This window comes from Heloderma suspectum, chromosome 10, assembly GCF_057233095.1.
Source record: "Heloderma suspectum isolate Gila_16-S chromosome 10, 16-S_ref, whole genome shotgun sequence".
Lineage (NCBI taxonomy): Eukaryota > Metazoa > Chordata > Lepidosauria > Squamata > Helodermatidae > Heloderma > Heloderma suspectum.
Genome location: NC_139467.1, coordinates 11989662 through 12005305, shown reverse-complemented (window position 1 = coordinate 12005305; position 15644 = coordinate 11989662). Strand labels below are relative to the sequence as shown.

Sequence of the window (15644 nt, the reverse complement as noted above, 5' to 3'; positions counted from 1 at the left end):
ATCCACAGCATTACCAGTTAAAAAGGATCTCACTTCTAAGAATAGTCTCCACCTGAGAATCCAGAGAACTGTTGCCAGCTGCAGAAGACAGTACTGGGCCAAGCAGACCAATGGACTGGCTCAGTATAAGGCAGATCCATTTGCTAGTCTTAGGTTTGGATGTGTAAAACTCCAGTTTAAATTCCAACTTATTAATCAATGCAGCTCGCTGGGGCTGCCAGTTTCCATCCCCTCACAGTGTTGATGAGAGATTTAGTAATGCTCAGGCAGCAAATGAACCTATGTTCAAGAAATAATTTTGCCACCCCATTTTCTTTTGCACGTTGATTTCAGGTTTATTTTAAAACCTGCAGGGCCACAGGGGCTATATCGGGGTGAAGCGCCTCAGGCCTGGGGCCTAAATCCAGCCCACTAGGATTCCCCAGACAGATATGTCCTGGTTCCACCCTTGACTGCTGATCATTTGATGGTTTTATATAATTTTTCCCCCATTCTGAAAGGTTGAAATGCTTCTCCTAAGGCTTAGTCAGTGGCAGTAAGAACCTTGAGCTAAATAATGCTGGAAGACTCTGCCCTAGATGTGAGAGAAATTAAGAGTAAGCTACCTGGGGGAATTAAGCAGCAGGAGTAAGACCCCTAATCTCGGGCTGAGCGGAGTTATAATTTCAAGATTTACATTTCTCCCACAGACAAGGAGGCGAAATAGATAAATGGTAATGTCTAAATAGCCCCCAGGAGATGCTTCTTGCTTTGTTCACATAGCTGTGGGAAGGAATCTACACTGGGAGGCTACAGATATATCAGCCACACTCTGACTTGAATACAGGATTCAAGATCAGGGATACTCACAGTTGAAGGGCCCAATTCATAACCCCTGTCCTAGACCAAGGCTGTGTATAGCCGCATGTTTTTTTAAAACCCTATAAATCATAGTTCTGCAGCAGTATCCTAAATACTAAGAGATTCAGGATTCTGCTGCTAGAATATTGTATTCAAGCTATGCAAGTGTGCAGCCCTTTCTCTCACAAAATTCATTACATTGCAGTTAGCTGTGGGGAGGGGCAAAGAGCTAAGCAAAACACTCCGCACCTGGCCAGTGTTTCACCACCTTCTCGCTCCTGAAACAACACTAAGCAGTACACTGCCCACATCATGATTTCAAGCTTCTCTGTACAGATGTAAAGCTAAAGTGGTTTTCCTTCTCAAAACAAAAGCTGAGAATTTCTTAAGTTAAATTCTACTCCCCCTATAAAATTCTGTTATGTGTGCGTATGGGGGGAGAGGAAGGGTTGCAATCAACACACAAGAACTATATGCAGCCCTGAGTTGGCTTCCTCTGTGCCCTCAGGCACTTTCTTCACCTTCTGCAAGAGGTGAGCAGGTTCCCTGTAGGCTACACAGACATTCAAGGCGGGGGGGGGGGGGGAATGTGCGACCTCATCAGAGCTGAGCATCCCAGAAGGCAAAGGAAAAAAAAATACCATAAAGAAGCTGATGGGGCTTCCTTGGCCAGCAACAAATCTGGCAGGGAACTCAATGGAAGTCAGTGTCTGCTAAAAGGGGGAAGTTCCCATCCCATTCTCCAATCCTCACACTATGGAGGCAGCACTTCCTGTCAGGAAGATGCTTCTTTGCATACTCTCCCAAACCAGCCATTCTTCCTGACTGGAGCAAAGCACTTCCTGGAAACAGAGGCCCTTCCCCTCCATTTCCCAGCCAGAAAGGGCCCTTCAATCACATTCCTTGCCTCCTTCGGGCTTTGCACCTTGCACAGTAATGCTCATCATCTTCCTGCCTCCGCCTGGCTCCAGGGAGCTGAGGCATGCTGCTACAGCTCTTGCTAGAGCTCCCCACGGGCATGGCGGATGTAGTGTTCATGCAGCCCCGCCTCCTGGTTAAAGCTCTCCCCGCACTCCATGCAGGAATAGGGGCGGGAGGGCAGCAACTCCTGGGTCTGCTGATGGAAAGCCTGGTGCCGACGTAGGTTTGAAAGCTGTCGGAAGCTCTTGCCGCAGTCTGGGCACTGGTGAGGCAAGCTGTGGCCGGCAGCATGGCCCAGGCGGTGACGCTGATAGTTGGCTAACTGGCTAAAGCGGCGGCCGCAGTCAGAGCAGTCAAAGGTAGGGTGCAAGCAGTCAGAGGGTGGAGCCGACGCATGGCCCCGTTGATGGCAGATGAGTGCACGAGAACCCTGAAAGGCCTTGTTGCAAATAAAGCACACAAAAAGGGCATCACGCAGGTTGGCCTGAACAAAGTCCTCCGGGTGCTCCCGTTTCATGTGCCGCTCCTTAAATTTCTCATCAGGGAATGTAATCAGGCAGTGAAAACACTGATTGGCACCCAAGCTGTCTGGAGGAAGGAAGAGACCGCGAGAATCAAGGGGTTGACAGAACCAACAATTTATTTATTTATTTAGAATATTCTGATGCTTCCCTACATCTACAAATACCAGGGCAATATACAAAAATAATAAAAACCAAACAATGTTACAAAAACAATAAAACATTAAACAATCAGCTCTACAGAATGTCCCTGTAGAGAAAAGGATGGACAGAAGAATGTGAAAATGTTCACCTTCCTGGCCAGTGAATTCCATTTAGATATACTCCAGCCTAGCAACTTTCACACAACACAAGCAATGCAGCATTAAGTCAGTGTTGTACACCAGGGATGGGCAGAAGGTAGATTAGGATCTACTGGTAAATCTCTGGGTGATTTGCAGTAGACTAGCAAGGGTTTCTGACTGCCAATTGTTTCATAGAAACGAAAAATGACTTTTCCCACCTAAATTAGGTTGCTGAAAACAAATAACACTTGGGGTAACCATGAGTGAAAGGGCTGCGAGTTCAGTTCTGGTACTGAAAACAAATTCCTGTACACAGAATGTGCTCAGAGGCACCCTGTTCTTTAATTCTGCGTCTTTTGAACTTGGTTCTAGTTGGGTGGATTTTGAGGTTTTATAAAATACAAAGTAGACTGGACACACCTGAGGTCTGCCCACCCCTGTTGCACACAAATATTAAGCAAGTATACCTGCACCCTCCGCCATCTGTCCCTGCTGCTCTCTCCCCTTGCCCCAGCTTCTATTAGGAGACAATGTAAAGAGGCAGTAGCCCAAACAGGATGCATACTCCCTCTCCAACAGGTAAGGTGAGGGGAGACAGAGGAACTGATTAGAAGAAAGACACCGCAAGCAGATTATCAGGGTAAGAGTGGCATAGGCAGGAGACAACAGCATGACCAGGTATTGCTCACCAAGAGGCAATAGTTACTCACCTTTAAGTGAGCATCAAATTGTGTAGCTGGCTTCTACATGGCTGGCCTTTAAGGCCATGAGAGCTATAAGTTTCCCCTCATTTAAAAATGAAAAGCTAGGACATTCAGGGACTTGAGCAATACACTGGGTTGCATGTATGGAGCTAGAACTGGCTCCCTGCGGTACAAATGCAGCTATGCAGAAAACATGTGCCTCAGGAAGCTATATAGTCATCCTTGTTCACATTTCAGAATGCTGGCAGAGAAATATATAAAAGGAAAGAAGGTTATGACCGCTAATGCTACTTTAAAAAAATTATAACTAACAAGGCACTACAAACTGTAGGAAATCTTCTAAAATCAAGAACCAAATCATAGCACTCACAGATTGCATTGTTGCTAGGGGATTCTTTGCCCTTGCTATGTGTGCTTGGACAGACCGGTGTAGGACTCTGTTCCTTTACATAGTTAGGTTCCGTTTTACAGGTTGGTAGATGCTCCTGGGGCAGCGAAGCATCTAGCCCATTGCAGTCCGGCACTTTTTTAAGAAGCTGTTCAGCCAACGGTGACTTGCTAACTGTAGAAGCCTCAGCCATTGCTTCCTGCAAGAATGAAGCCAACTAGTGAACAAAACTTCCAATCTCAGCATCCCCACAAGTACAATGTGCTACTTTTAATAAGCCTCTCATCATGGCCTCCACTTCTACCAAACACAGCGTCAGTTACTGTTTAGAAGCTTTTTAAAATCGCTATTTGCCTGTCTCAGGTCAACCAAAGAAGATTTCATGAACTGGAACACATAGGTCACGTTGCTGGGTTTTGTTTTGAAGACCAGCTTGGAGCATTCCAGATGCACTGAATGTCAATTCCCATCAGCCCCAGCCAGCATGTCCAACGCTCAGGAGCGCTGGGAGTTGTTGTACAAAACATCCGGAGGGCACCAGATTGGGGAGCTCAGTTTTAGACCATCAATGTACCACGACTAACAAGTGGCAGGCAAGGCACTAATCGTTTGGGGGAATAATTGGCAGGGCTTCTGGATGGAGGGCGGTAACCAGGAGCTAATAAAAGCGCTTTCTACACACGCACACGCACCCAGCCCCCACCACTTTAGCTTCCCACGAAGACACTTCCTCCCCGCTGACCCTTGCTTGAGGAGAGCTTTCCCCTGCGCATCCCCCCGGACCCTCCCCTTGCCCTTCCTGCTCGGGAGGGGGAAACGCCTCCAAGCCTTGTAGCGGTGCCTCGACCCGCTCCCATCTCGACGTTCACTCGACTGAGAGTGTTCCCCACCCAGCCCACTTTCTGCCAGCGGAGAAAGAACCCAGCCCCCCGCGCCCTCCGCCGCAAACCCCTCACATTCGCCTCTCAGGGATCCCGCAGCAGCTCACTTTCTCCTCAGACCCTCCTGTGTCACCTACACTCCCGGCTCTCAGCCCAAACAGACGCTCCCTTACCAGCCCTGGAGGCCACCGCGCTCTCCCCCGCCCCATTATTATTATTATTATTATTATTATTATTATTATTATTATTATTAATTTACTACTACTACTACTACACACTCCTCAGTCCTCACCCCTCTCTACGTTTCTCTTTTCCACTTCCTTCCTCCCCCCCCCGTTTCCGGGGGCCTTCCTCCTCCAACGAGGTCCCCTCTCTCGGTTTCCTGTTGGGCGAATCCCTTCATCCGCCTGAATAAAATTCGCACGTCTACTTCCGTCACGTCGCCACTGTCCCCACCGTCTATTTGTAGCAGAGGGAGAGAAATGATCAGAGGGCCGCGAAAGCTTTCCGCTCGCTCTCGCTAGAGCCTGCGCCGCAAAAGCCTGGAATGTTTTTCAGGCACCGTTAAGGCCGCCCCGATGCAGAGAGTCGGCGCATGCGCACGAAGGAGACGTTGGGTCTTCCGCCACAGAGTCCTCTACGGCGCACGTTTAAATTTTTATCTCTAAGGGCGCGCCTCGGGTCGGCCCAGACTATAGATTCAACCATAGACTCCCGACGCTTTGTAAAGGCGTTGTGCGCATGCTCTTCGCGCGGCAACGCAGCGGAGGGTTACATGGCGGGCGCATGCGCTGTCCCGTACAGTGAGGCCAGCCTACTCAATTCGGTTTGCCCCCTGCCAAGGCTCCCGCGCTTTTAATGGCAGCGTGACGGTAAGAAATTCAACCAAGGAAGCTTTCGACAAAGAGATGGCGCTGTGGGGAAATCCTCACCTGTTGAAATTCTGCCTGCCGTTCCAGCTGTTAAAAGGCACAGGGGCCCTACTATTGGGGGCGGGCAGACGCTTGCTCCTTGGGAGGAAAGCTATGGCAAACCTAGACAGCATAGTAAGAAGCAGAGACATCACCTTGCCGACAAAGGTCCGTATAATCAAAGCTATGGTTTTCCCAGTAGCAACGTATGGCTGTGAGAGCTGGACTGTAAGGAAGGCTGAGCGCCGAAGAATCGATGCTTTCGAACTGTGGTGTTGGAGAAGACTCTTACGAGTCCCCTGGACTGCAAGGAGGTCCAATCAGTCCATCCTAAAGGAAATCAACCCTGAGTGCTCATTGGAAGGACAGATACTGAAGCTGAAGCTCCAATATTTTGGCCACCTAATGCGAAGAGAAAACTCCCTGGAAAAGACCCTGATGCTGGGAAAGACTGAAGGCAAAAGGAGAAGGGGACGGCAGAGGATGAGATGGCTAGATAGCATCACCGATGCAATGAATATGAACTTGAGCACACTCCGGGAGAGAGCGCAGGACAGGAAGGCCTGGAGTGCTATGGTCCATGGGGTCACGAAGAGTCGGACACGACTGAACAACAACAACAACAAGAATAATGGAGAGCTAATCAATATACATGGCAGGGCACCTCTGTCAGAACCAGGCCCCAATCCTCCGTCTGCTTGGTTCAAAGTGGGAGGGGAGAGAATGGAGAGAGGCCTGTGAAAAATCAGAACTAGGGTTCTCACCCATTCATAAATTATATAGATTATAAATATTTAAAGCAGTCGCTTCCCCAATAGGCAACTTATGATGGGTGGCGCTTTTTGGTGAAGGCAGCACTGTGTGATTAAAAAAATACTTAACTTAAAACTGGTGTCTAAGTATTTTTAAAGTAGTCTGAAAAAAATTAGGCAGCAAACAGCAACAAGCAAGCATGAAAGTAATATTGTAGGAGTATAAATAGGCAAAGTTATTTTGTTTGCCACGGCCACTTTAAATAATGAAACTGCTGTCTAGGTAGGACATGAGGCTGTACTGGCAGAGGCATGTTAAAATCAGAGTACCCTTTGAAAAGTTTTGGAGTAACAAATCCACACTGAACTCTTGAAACAGCCTTACTGTTATTGTTCTAGAGTAAATGGATTTAGGCAGCAATTCTACGCACAGTTACCCGGGAGTAGATGTACATAGGATTGTACTGAGAAGAATGTAGGCTGTACTCCTATGCGAACTTATTTGTGAGATCCCTTGAGCACTGTGGGGGTTTTACTCACCCGGAAATATACAGAGGACTTAGCATTAAGAAAGTCCAACCAGAAGGAAAAGTTTGCCCAGCACTCACGGTGCTTTTTGAGCACTTAAAGATACAGTACAAGCTAAATTAAGAGCTACCTGCAAGCTACCAAGAAGGCAGAGCTAATTTGCAAATATACAATGCTATTTAATGTGCTATGTGCATGCTAGGATGGCTACTTTGACACAAACATGTCGGCTTTCCCATCAGAGCTAAACCATCAGGTGCATGATGGCACTGTAGCTCCCAAGTTATACTAGAGATCTTTAGAAACATAGGAAGCTGCCTTCTAGCCCAATATTGTCAACACTGACTGGCAGTCTGGGGTTTCAGGAAGGATTCTTTCCTCACCCCACCCGGAGAAGCCGGGAATCAAACCTGGGACCTTCTGCCTGCAAAGCATGTGTTCTGTCACACTGAGCTATGCCCCCTCCCATCTTTGTATACGCTACAAAACAAAGGAACAAATGAGGTATCATAGTCTAAATACAGAACTGGCACATCTGATTTCCAACACCATTTCAGTGGCAAATCATGCCAGACAGATCAGACTTATAGGAGAGAGATGAAGGCTAAAGCAACTGCCCTGTCTCAGGCATAGGCAACTTGTGACCCTCCAGATGTTTTGGCCTACAGCTCCCAAGTTGCTCTCTCCTGCCTTAGCTCATGGTTTTGCAACTCAAAACAGCAGTCTTCAGACAGGAATAGGAAGTGAAGACTGTATGTCTCTTAGCTCTATAGGAAGTGGCTGTGACATCACTTGAAAGAGAGAGTCATGAGATCAGCACACTTGGTGACATTGCTGTGAAGACTGTATGATATCATAAGTTCCACAAGGACACCCCCGGATCCTGTGTCATTAGAAGAATTTGTGATGCTAGGCATAGCGCTGAGAAGAGAAAGCTGCTGTATTTGCAGAGAAAATATTTTCTTCAAAATCAGATGAGTCTTTTCAAAAGAGACCCCTCTAGATCTTTACAGCTAATCAGGCACCATCAAATTTCCCCCATTCATGAATACAGAGATGGGCACAATAAGAAGTCACACATACAGAATCACTTTTATTAAACCAGATCTCCCAGCTACTGTGAAGAGAGATTGTTAATATTCATGATTTATGCTGATTGAATGCCATCTCTAGAAGCCGCTCTCTTAAAAGCCAAACACACACACGCACGCACGCGCACACGCACACACAGAGAGACAAACAGAATACAGCTTCGGTTCAGCATGGACTACCCCAAGTGCCAGACGTGATGACAATGGGCACCCCATTGGAGAGGGAACTGTCTAACAGTAAGAGGGTGGGCGTTGGGATGCAGGACCCAGCACACAGGACAAGCAGTTCCAATCCATCCCTTCTTCCTCCCACAACCTCAGGACAGGCCTGGAATAAGTCTCCTCTGGCAAAATCAGTGAAAATGAGCTACAAGCCCAATACTGCTAGTACTTCCACTGCAGAAGCACCTTTACATGGGCTTCCTTTGGGGAATAATTGCCAAGGACCCACAGGTGCTAGATCCAGAGCATCTTTCCCTCAGGTGCAGGGGGAAGGCAGCACCTTTCCCCACACCCTGCAGGCAGGCAAGGGGACTTCCACAGATGCTGCACCCACTCTGGGGAGGCAGGACACACGGAAGGGATTGCTCTGAGCAGTTGTGCCTCCCCCCAGCTCCAAGCTAAGTTCATTTTAGAAATATAGAAAGGAACTAAAACAAGGAACTAAAAAAGAAAGGAGGTTCCACTTCTCAGAGTCCAGGCCAAACAGATCCCTTGGCAGGCGCCACTTATTACATTGGGGAGGGAAAAGGGGGGAGGGAGGGACAGAGAATGATCTACAGCTCTCCGCGAGCGTGGAGCATGTAGTGCTCATGAAGTTCCGACACCAAGCCAAACTCTCCTGGGCACTCGGTGCAATGGTATGGTCCATCGGCCCCATCTGTGTCCTGATCCCCATTGGCCTCCCTGGGGGCAGGGGAGGGGGAAGGCTTGTTACGGGGAGGGGCTGGGGGGCTCCGGCGCCAGCCATGTTCACAGCGATGGCCCTCCAGCGTGGCAGGAGAGGCAAAGCCCAGGCCACACTCGGCGCATATGTAGTGGAAAGCTCTGCCCCGGCCAGAAGTTGGGGCTATCCGCCCTTCCTGGCTCTCAGAGTTACCAGGCAAGATCAGAGGTGGCGGTGGCTTGGATGAAGAGGAACCGCTGTGCGGCCGCTTGCGCCCCACGTGGTAGCTACGGTGCACCTTCAGAGCCCGCGAAGTGCCAAAACCACGCCCACATTCAGGGCATTCGTGCCACTCAGGGCTGGGAGCCTGTGAAGAGCTCAGCCGATCCTGCCCAGCCTCTCCACCGTCGTCTAGCAGCTCCCCAGCAGCTGCCTGCGGCTCCTTGCTTCGAGGGCCTAGTGAAACAACCAGAAAGAAAACACAGTGAGGTGTGCGCACAGCCTCACGTGGCTCGCCCACCTCTGCAGTTCAGAGCTCCAGCAATGGTGTGGGAAAAGCTGCCCCTGTTTGCCAGCCCCTTGGCATTCTGCAATTTAAGTACACCACCATATGCAAATCCTGCAAGCAGCACGCAAGGGGAAAAACAAATTGCAGGGCTGGGGGTGTTCTGGAACTCAAAGCCAGACTGAAAGTCACCCTTCCAATCAAGAAGCTCTGACAATTCATCTCAATTGTGTGCGGACAGCAGAGACTAGTTATTTAGGGCACCATCCTATGCATATTTAGACAAAAGAAAACCCTACAACTCGCAGCATTCCCCAGCCAGCCATGCCTTTTTCTGTCTAAATATGCATAGGATTGTGTCCTTAGTGGTGTTGGAAATGCACTCTTAATATGTTCAGAGGTATTCTCTTACTACTACTTTACAGGTTGCAAAATTCCTGGCAGTACAAACTAGCGTCTGAACCCACACTCACATTAAGGCCCAGCTTAATTCTCCTCTATCAAAGAGTTCTAGATGCCATCCACTTTTGCTACATAGCATTAGGCAGTCCTGCCTACAATTTGACCCTTTTGAGTCTCCATACCTGGGTAGCCATTGGCAGCTGGGGTTGTGGGGCTGCTGTCTCCAGAAGATACCGAGGTTGCTTCAGATTCATCCTCCTCTTCTTGCATGGTGGAGAGATCTGGAAGAAGCACAGCCCATGACAAGCAGAACGCACGTTGTAGGATAGTTGAAAAATTAAGGTGTGTGAGGGGGGGAGAGTTTACTTCATCCTAAATTCCATGGAGAAAAGGTGACAAATACTTAACTAAAACAAAAAGGCCTCATGTTGGACCAAGGAGATCATATGTCAACACAGTTCCCAAAGCTGTTGGCTGATCACAAACTGAACACTGCCATATATGAGCAGTACCGATAGCAGGAATACAGAGCAGAGCACATTGAGATAAGGAGGGAGATCGCCTCTCTCGTTCCTATTCCTGCTCCACAAATGGAACTTTTCAGTTGGGAACTGGAATTTCAAGGAAGAGTGGTGTGTCACTCTATTTCATTTTTTAGGTCTACAGATGGGAAATGTGGGAGGATCTATTCAGAAGCCACACAGGAGAACTACACAATGTGCAGGAGCCAATCCAAGACCAACCCTAAAAGGGGAGGAGTCAAATACACTATCAAAACAAACCACTGCTTAGTACTCAGCAATATAATAGTTAAAGAGGTAGAGATAAATGTTTTCCTAATGCTCTGGAGCAGCCTCTTCCAACCTGGGGCTCTCCAACTGCCACGTTAGTTGGGAATAATGGCAGTTGTGGTCTGACACATCTGGACCGCACCAGCATGGGGAGTCACATGTCAAGCCATCTGTACCCTTTCTTGTAAAATCCCAACCCTGGCGGGACAGTTGCAGTCGGAAAAGATAACAGTGACACAAAACCATAGCTAGAGAGGACACCGTTATCCAGTTCTCACACTGCGCTCATTACTGTCACCACAACAACCCTACAAGGCAGACCAATGGTTCTCCCTGAACGCACTGCATTACCACCCAGCTCCTCTAGCATCCGCACAGGCTTACCTTGCAAGTCTCCCATCTAAGCACAAATCAGGTCAGATCGGGACAGCTCTTTGTGATGACTCTGCTCTGACCACGCAGGCCTGTTGGTGGGAGGAAGGGGAACTCAAGCATCCCCCACCCCCACGCTCAACGTGCCCGGCCTCCCTCTCTGCTCACTACACTTTGCTCACCGGTCGAAGTCCCATCCTCCTCCTCAAAGCCAATGTCCTCAGTGCTCCCAGCTTCCACATGCTTGGGTACTTCAGACATCACACCCCTTAAGGCCAGCAGCCCAACCTGCAAGAGGAGCAGAACCAGCCAAAAGGTTTTGCCCAATGCACTGCCGGTTCCCCCGAGCCACAAAATCCATGGGTGGCCAGGAGGGAGAGAAAGTGCCAGGGATATCGAACAAGGGCAAAGGAGAGACTCAGCCCCACAGTGCACTAGGGCTGCCCCTACATGGCCCACTCCCTAAATGCTCAGGGGCAATTGTGGATGCCAGCCAGCCAGCCAGCCAGCCGCCCACAATGCACTGCGCCAGCCTGGGCCAGAGAGAGTTCGACCCCATAATGCTCTGCAACTCTATGAACCGCAGGGGGCCCCACAATCCCATAATGCATTGCGCCTGGAAGGGGCATTCGGGCCAAGGGGAGGGCAAGCTAGAAAAATCTGCCCCTTTCCCATCATGCTTTGCACACCCTAGCACTCACCGGTTCCTCCGGATTTGGGGAGGGGCAGCCCGGTCCCCTCTGGCCACAGGACCCCTAGCTGCGCAAGCGCAAACAAAAAAAGTGGGCCGGGCCCTCTCGCTAGCGCTCATTCCCTGCGCGTGCGCCCTAAAGCGAAGAGACCGAACTTGTACTCCGCTCTGCGCATGGGCAGGCTACCAACGGCTCCAGACGGAAGATGTGCGCATGCCCTCCGGCGGACTGGCCTGGCCGACGCTTTGAGTCGGTCTGCGCGTGCTCACAAAAGTTAGCGGCGACGCCTGGAGATGCTTCTGCGCGTGCGCCTAGGAATAAACCATTTGATGATGGGGCGGGGAGAGGAGGTGAAGTAAGAGGGAGCCTGGTAGTGTTACAGCGCACTCCTAAACGTCTTTACTTGGAAGTAAGTCTCATTAACCTCAGTGGGATTTACTCCTAAGTAAGCGGGTATAGGACTGGAGCCTTAGCTTTCTCCCCCCCCCCCCGCCAGGAGGAGTAATAACGTCCTCCAGGGTCAGCAATTGAATAGATCGTATAATAGAAGAGAAATGCAAACTTCGGCAACGTGCGGTGGAGGGACTCGGTCCTTCCGCGCCCCCCCCTCCCTCCCCCGGCAGCCCCATCCTCTTCCCCGCGACGGGGAAGCAAGTGCGGTCTCCGAGGACAATCCAACGTAACCCCTACTTAGAGCAGACCTGTTGCAATGAACGGAACTTAAAGTTAGTCATGACTAACTTAAGCCCCATTCGTTCCAATGGGTCTACTCAGAGTAGGGCTTGCGTAGTGTGCAGCGGCCTTCCCCGACCGGGTGTCGTCCAGGTGTGTTGCGGTCGACACATCTGGGGGGGCGCCAGGTCGGGGGCGGCTGGTGCGGAGGATTGGGCCCGACGGCCCTGCCCTCGCGGTGCATCAGAGAGGACGGGGCGTGAGCCCCGCTCCTGCAGCGGCCTCCCACAGGGCTGGGGCCTCAGCAGCTGCCCACGACGCCAGCCCCAGGCCCGCCCCGGTCGGCGTCCGCCCGAGGGCGGCGACGGGCCGCTCCCGTGAGCAGGAGCGCGGAGGGTGCGCGCGCTGCGAGACTCGGGCAGGACCGTGATGAGAGCTGGTGCCACGGTGGGGCGAACGAACGGGCTGCTGCTAGGGCGCCTGGCAGCCCTCGGCCCCGAGGCTCTTGCTGCACCAGCCGGGCCGGCAGAACAGGTGCGCTCGCTTCCCCCCCGTCGCAGCGGGGCAGGGACCGCCGGACCCTCGCAGGCCGACCCCCTCCCGGCCACATGGCCGTTAAAAAGCACGGGAGCCCTCTGGGAACAGGCGTGACGCTCCGGCAGTGTCTAGAGCAGCCTTCCCCAACCTGGCCCCCTCCAGATGTTTTGGACTTCGGCTGCCATCAGCCACAGCTGCCGTGGCCAATGGTCAGGAACGCTGGGCTTCGTCGCCCAAAACATCTGGAGGGCGCCAGGTTGGGGAAAGCTGCCAAAGCGGTTTGTGATGGGTTGCCTCACGCACGAGAGGCGTTCCCGGGCGGGCTGGGCTTCACGGAGGATCGGCCGGGCCAGTAGCGGCCACAGCTGGACACAGTGCGACAGACAGAAAATGGCCAGGTCGGTAGCCATTAGAGGGAGCTCCAGTATTAATCTGACCGCGTGAGAAGAGAAGAAGAAGCCTCTCGCCCTGGCAAAGAGGCTCATTTGTGTGGCATAGGAGGGGATTTTTGCTGCAAGCCTGTGTGCCACTGGTGGGCATTCTTGGGATTGCCACTGGAGGCAGATAGTGGGGTTGCAGCTGGGGCTTTTCTCTTAAATAGGACCTGTCCGCTCCTTCCATCATCACCCCACAAGAACACACTGGAACCAAACTGGAATGTGGCTATGGTGATCTTCGCGGGATGGAGACCGATACCAAGGAAGGGGAAGCCGTGGAGATGGCTTCTCTTTCCGGAAGAGCAGCCTAGACTGGAATCTGCAGAGCTGAAGGAAGGGACGTCGCCTCAGGGTGTAATTCTATGTATGTTTAGACAGAAAAAAGTCCAAAAAGTTGTAAGATTTTTTTCTGCCTAAACATGCACAGAATTGTACCCTTAATTTCATACATTAACAAATCTATTTTAATTAAGGAAACCAGGAGCCTGTATTCACATCCCAGAGGGTGAGGTGTGGTGCAGATCAAGTCCTAGGAGAAGGATGTTCCTTCACTGCTATCTTACCCCCATTCCCTCTGTCTGTGGCAGTATTCCCCAACCTGGTGCTGGCTGGGGGATTATAGGAGTTGTAGTCCAATGCATCTGGAGGGTACCAGGTTGGGGAAGGCTGGTCTACGGCATATAAGGCCAACTGGTGGCACAGACAAGAAGGAGTTTGTGGCACACCAGGTCCATCTGCACATGAAATGGATGCTGAGGCTCAGGCCCTGGTCTTTTGAACCAGAGAGGATAGATGTGCACAGGACCACTGGACCAGATTACACTAGTTGGTTGCATGGTGATGTGAAAAGCTGCAGAACAGTTGTAAGGCAGGGGTGAGGAACGTGAATGTTTTTGGACTGCAACTTCCATCAGCCCTAGCCAGCATAGCCAATGGTGAGGGATGATGAGAATTGCAGTCCAACAACTTCTGGAGGGTTACAGGTTGCCCATCCCTTTTGTAAGGACATTATTATTAATAATGGTGATGATGCAAAAATTATATCTCCGGCCCAGATCAAGTTCCAGCGAATCCAGTTTTCAATAGCTGCAAGCCAAATTCTCCTGAAACGTCTTACTTCATGTCCATGTTCCCACTTCAAGTGTAGCCCAGGCCCTGACCTCCTGAGCCAGGAAGGAGGCAAGAGCACAGCTCCCATCATCCCCAGCCAGCATGGCAACCAAGCAGGCTGGAGGTAAAGAGGCTTGTAGTCCACATACAACTCCCTTCAGGAGGGCCCCAGGTTGGGGATGGCTGAACTGAAACGGTGCTGCCCTCACCCCCCTTCGAGTAGCAAATTTTAAATAATTTTTAATACAAGTCCTTATAAAATCTGCAGATGGGAAATGCCATCTTAGAAGAGTTTTTCCCTCATTTCCTCTGAGATGAGGCTTGCAAAAAGCGAAGAAAATATGCTTTCTTTTTTCCTTATTGCGTTATATACACGTTTGTGCAGATTTAATCAGCTGATCAGTAAGTGAACTAGAACTCATCATATTAATTCTGGTAAGGCTGCAATCCTGTACCCACTTACCTGGGAGTAAGCCTCTCTGAACTCAATGTGTTTTACACCTGAGTAGATATGTATAATAGAACCGCACTGCAAGGTTTCATTACCCAAGTCTCGGTCTCAGTCAAGACATCATGAACGCACAATTTCCCACTGTCCCTTTAAAAGAACCCAAAGGGAGGGAGCGTTAGAATGAGGATGATGTCATCTTCTTGGGGGTCACATGGGGCACCTGATTGCTACTGAATGAAGTCAGTTTTATTTTTATTTTATTTTTTATTTTTTCTGCATAAGCAAGCGGAGGCATGGAATTTGATCCGCCTCTGAGAGCTTTCCGCTTGGGCTGCAGCATCTCAGACACTTAAGCAGTCAGGGTTCAGGCAGCAGTTCACATCAACAGCAAAAAGAAATTCAGCTGCCGAAGGGCAGGCGGGGGAGAGAGAAAGGAGGTTTTGTAGGATCACACACAGTGGCAGCCGGCTGCTAGAACCAGGCACCCATGATGGACTAGGGCCTGTTCCCCATCTAAGAAGGGTAGCACCCCCTTGCTTGACATATGCCAAACAATGTTTTATGTTTAATATGTTTCCGGCACTTTCTCATTTGTCCTGAATATAAACAGTATTTGAACAGGAAAGAAACGTAAGAGAGTGCAGATGTTCCATGATTTCTAGTCGCCTAAGCGAGTGTATCTGATGCACCTCAGCCAGCGGCTTTCCACAGCATGGCTGACCCAGACCATGAAAGGACGCTGGATCGCACCTTGGAGAGCTCCTTTAGAGTTCTGACTGGTTCCAACTGAAACCAGGAGCGGATTCACCGCCCCACTGACATCGGAGCCACCAGCCTCCACTGCTGAAAGGGCTCCAGTATTTTTGGAAGCAGCTTATTTTTGGAAGGGGAGAATTCCAGCACATGATGCAATTCTCAAGGGCAGGAAGGGGCAACCTTTTGGAGCCCAAGGGTGACATTCCCCCTGC

The 15644-nt window shown here is 50.4% G+C and overlaps 2 protein-coding genes across 5 annotated transcripts; both read right to left on the bottom strand.

Moving 5' to 3' along the window:
* Positions 1–309: 309 nt before the first annotated feature.
* Positions 310–8999, bottom strand: ZNF576 (zinc finger protein 576). 2 transcript variants are annotated; one of them, XM_084815164.1, is made up of 3 exons: positions 8921–8999; positions 3641–3857; positions 310–2349 (listed from the first exon to the last, which is right to left on the bottom strand). In XM_084815164.1, exons 2-3 carry the CDS (start codon positions 3849–3851, stop codon positions 1841–1843), a joined length of 720 nt encoding a protein of 239 aa, XP_084671290.1. In that variant the 5' UTR covers positions 3852–3857; positions 8921–8999; the 3' UTR covers positions 310–1840. The 2 variants fall into 2 exon arrangements, with proteins under 2 accessions (XP_084671290.1, XP_084671289.1); XM_084815163.1 differs by lacking the exon at positions 8921–8999 and adding an exon at positions 4832–4917.
* On the bottom strand, positions 5014–11548 carry LOC146337701 (zinc finger protein 629-like). Of its 3 annotated transcripts, XM_084815161.1 has the most exons (5): positions 11479–11548; positions 10960–11065; positions 10790–10869; positions 9797–9895; positions 5014–9163 (listed from the first exon to the last, which is right to left on the bottom strand). In XM_084815161.1, exons 3-5 carry the CDS (start codon positions 10803–10805, stop codon positions 8598–8600), a joined length of 681 nt encoding a protein of 226 aa, XP_084671287.1. In that variant the 5' UTR covers positions 10806–10869; positions 10960–11065; positions 11479–11548; the 3' UTR covers positions 5014–8597. The 3 variants fall into 3 exon arrangements, with proteins under 3 accessions (XP_084671287.1, XP_084671286.1, XP_084671288.1); XM_084815160.1 differs by lacking the exon at positions 10790–10869; XM_084815162.1 differs by lacking the exons at positions 10790–10869; positions 10960–11065.
* Between the last annotated feature and the right edge of the window lie 4096 nt (positions 11549–15644).

Excerpts from the sequence above, each read along its gene's own strand:
- ZNF576 (XM_084815164.1), bottom strand. The coding sequence starts at position 3,851 with ATGGCTGAGGCTTCTACAGTTAGCAAGTCACCGTTGGCTGAACAGCTT. Across the intron at positions 2,350-3,640 it reads CCCTAGCAACAATGCAATCT|ACAGCTTGGGTGCCAATCAG; the intron begins GTGAGTGCTATG and ends TCCTTCCTCCAG.
- LOC146337701 (XM_084815160.1), bottom strand. The coding sequence starts at position 11,038 with ATGTCTGAAGTACCCAAGCATGTGGAAGCTGGGAGCACTGAGGACATT. Across the intron at positions 9,896-10,959 it reads GGAGGATGGGACTTCGACCG|ATCTCTCCACCATGCAAGAA; the intron begins GTGAGCAAAGTG and ends TGCTTCTTCCAG. Across the intron at positions 9,164-9,796 it reads AGCTGCCAATGGCTACCCAG|GCCCTCGAAGCAAGGAGCCG; the intron begins GTATGGAGACTC and ends TTGTTTCACTAG.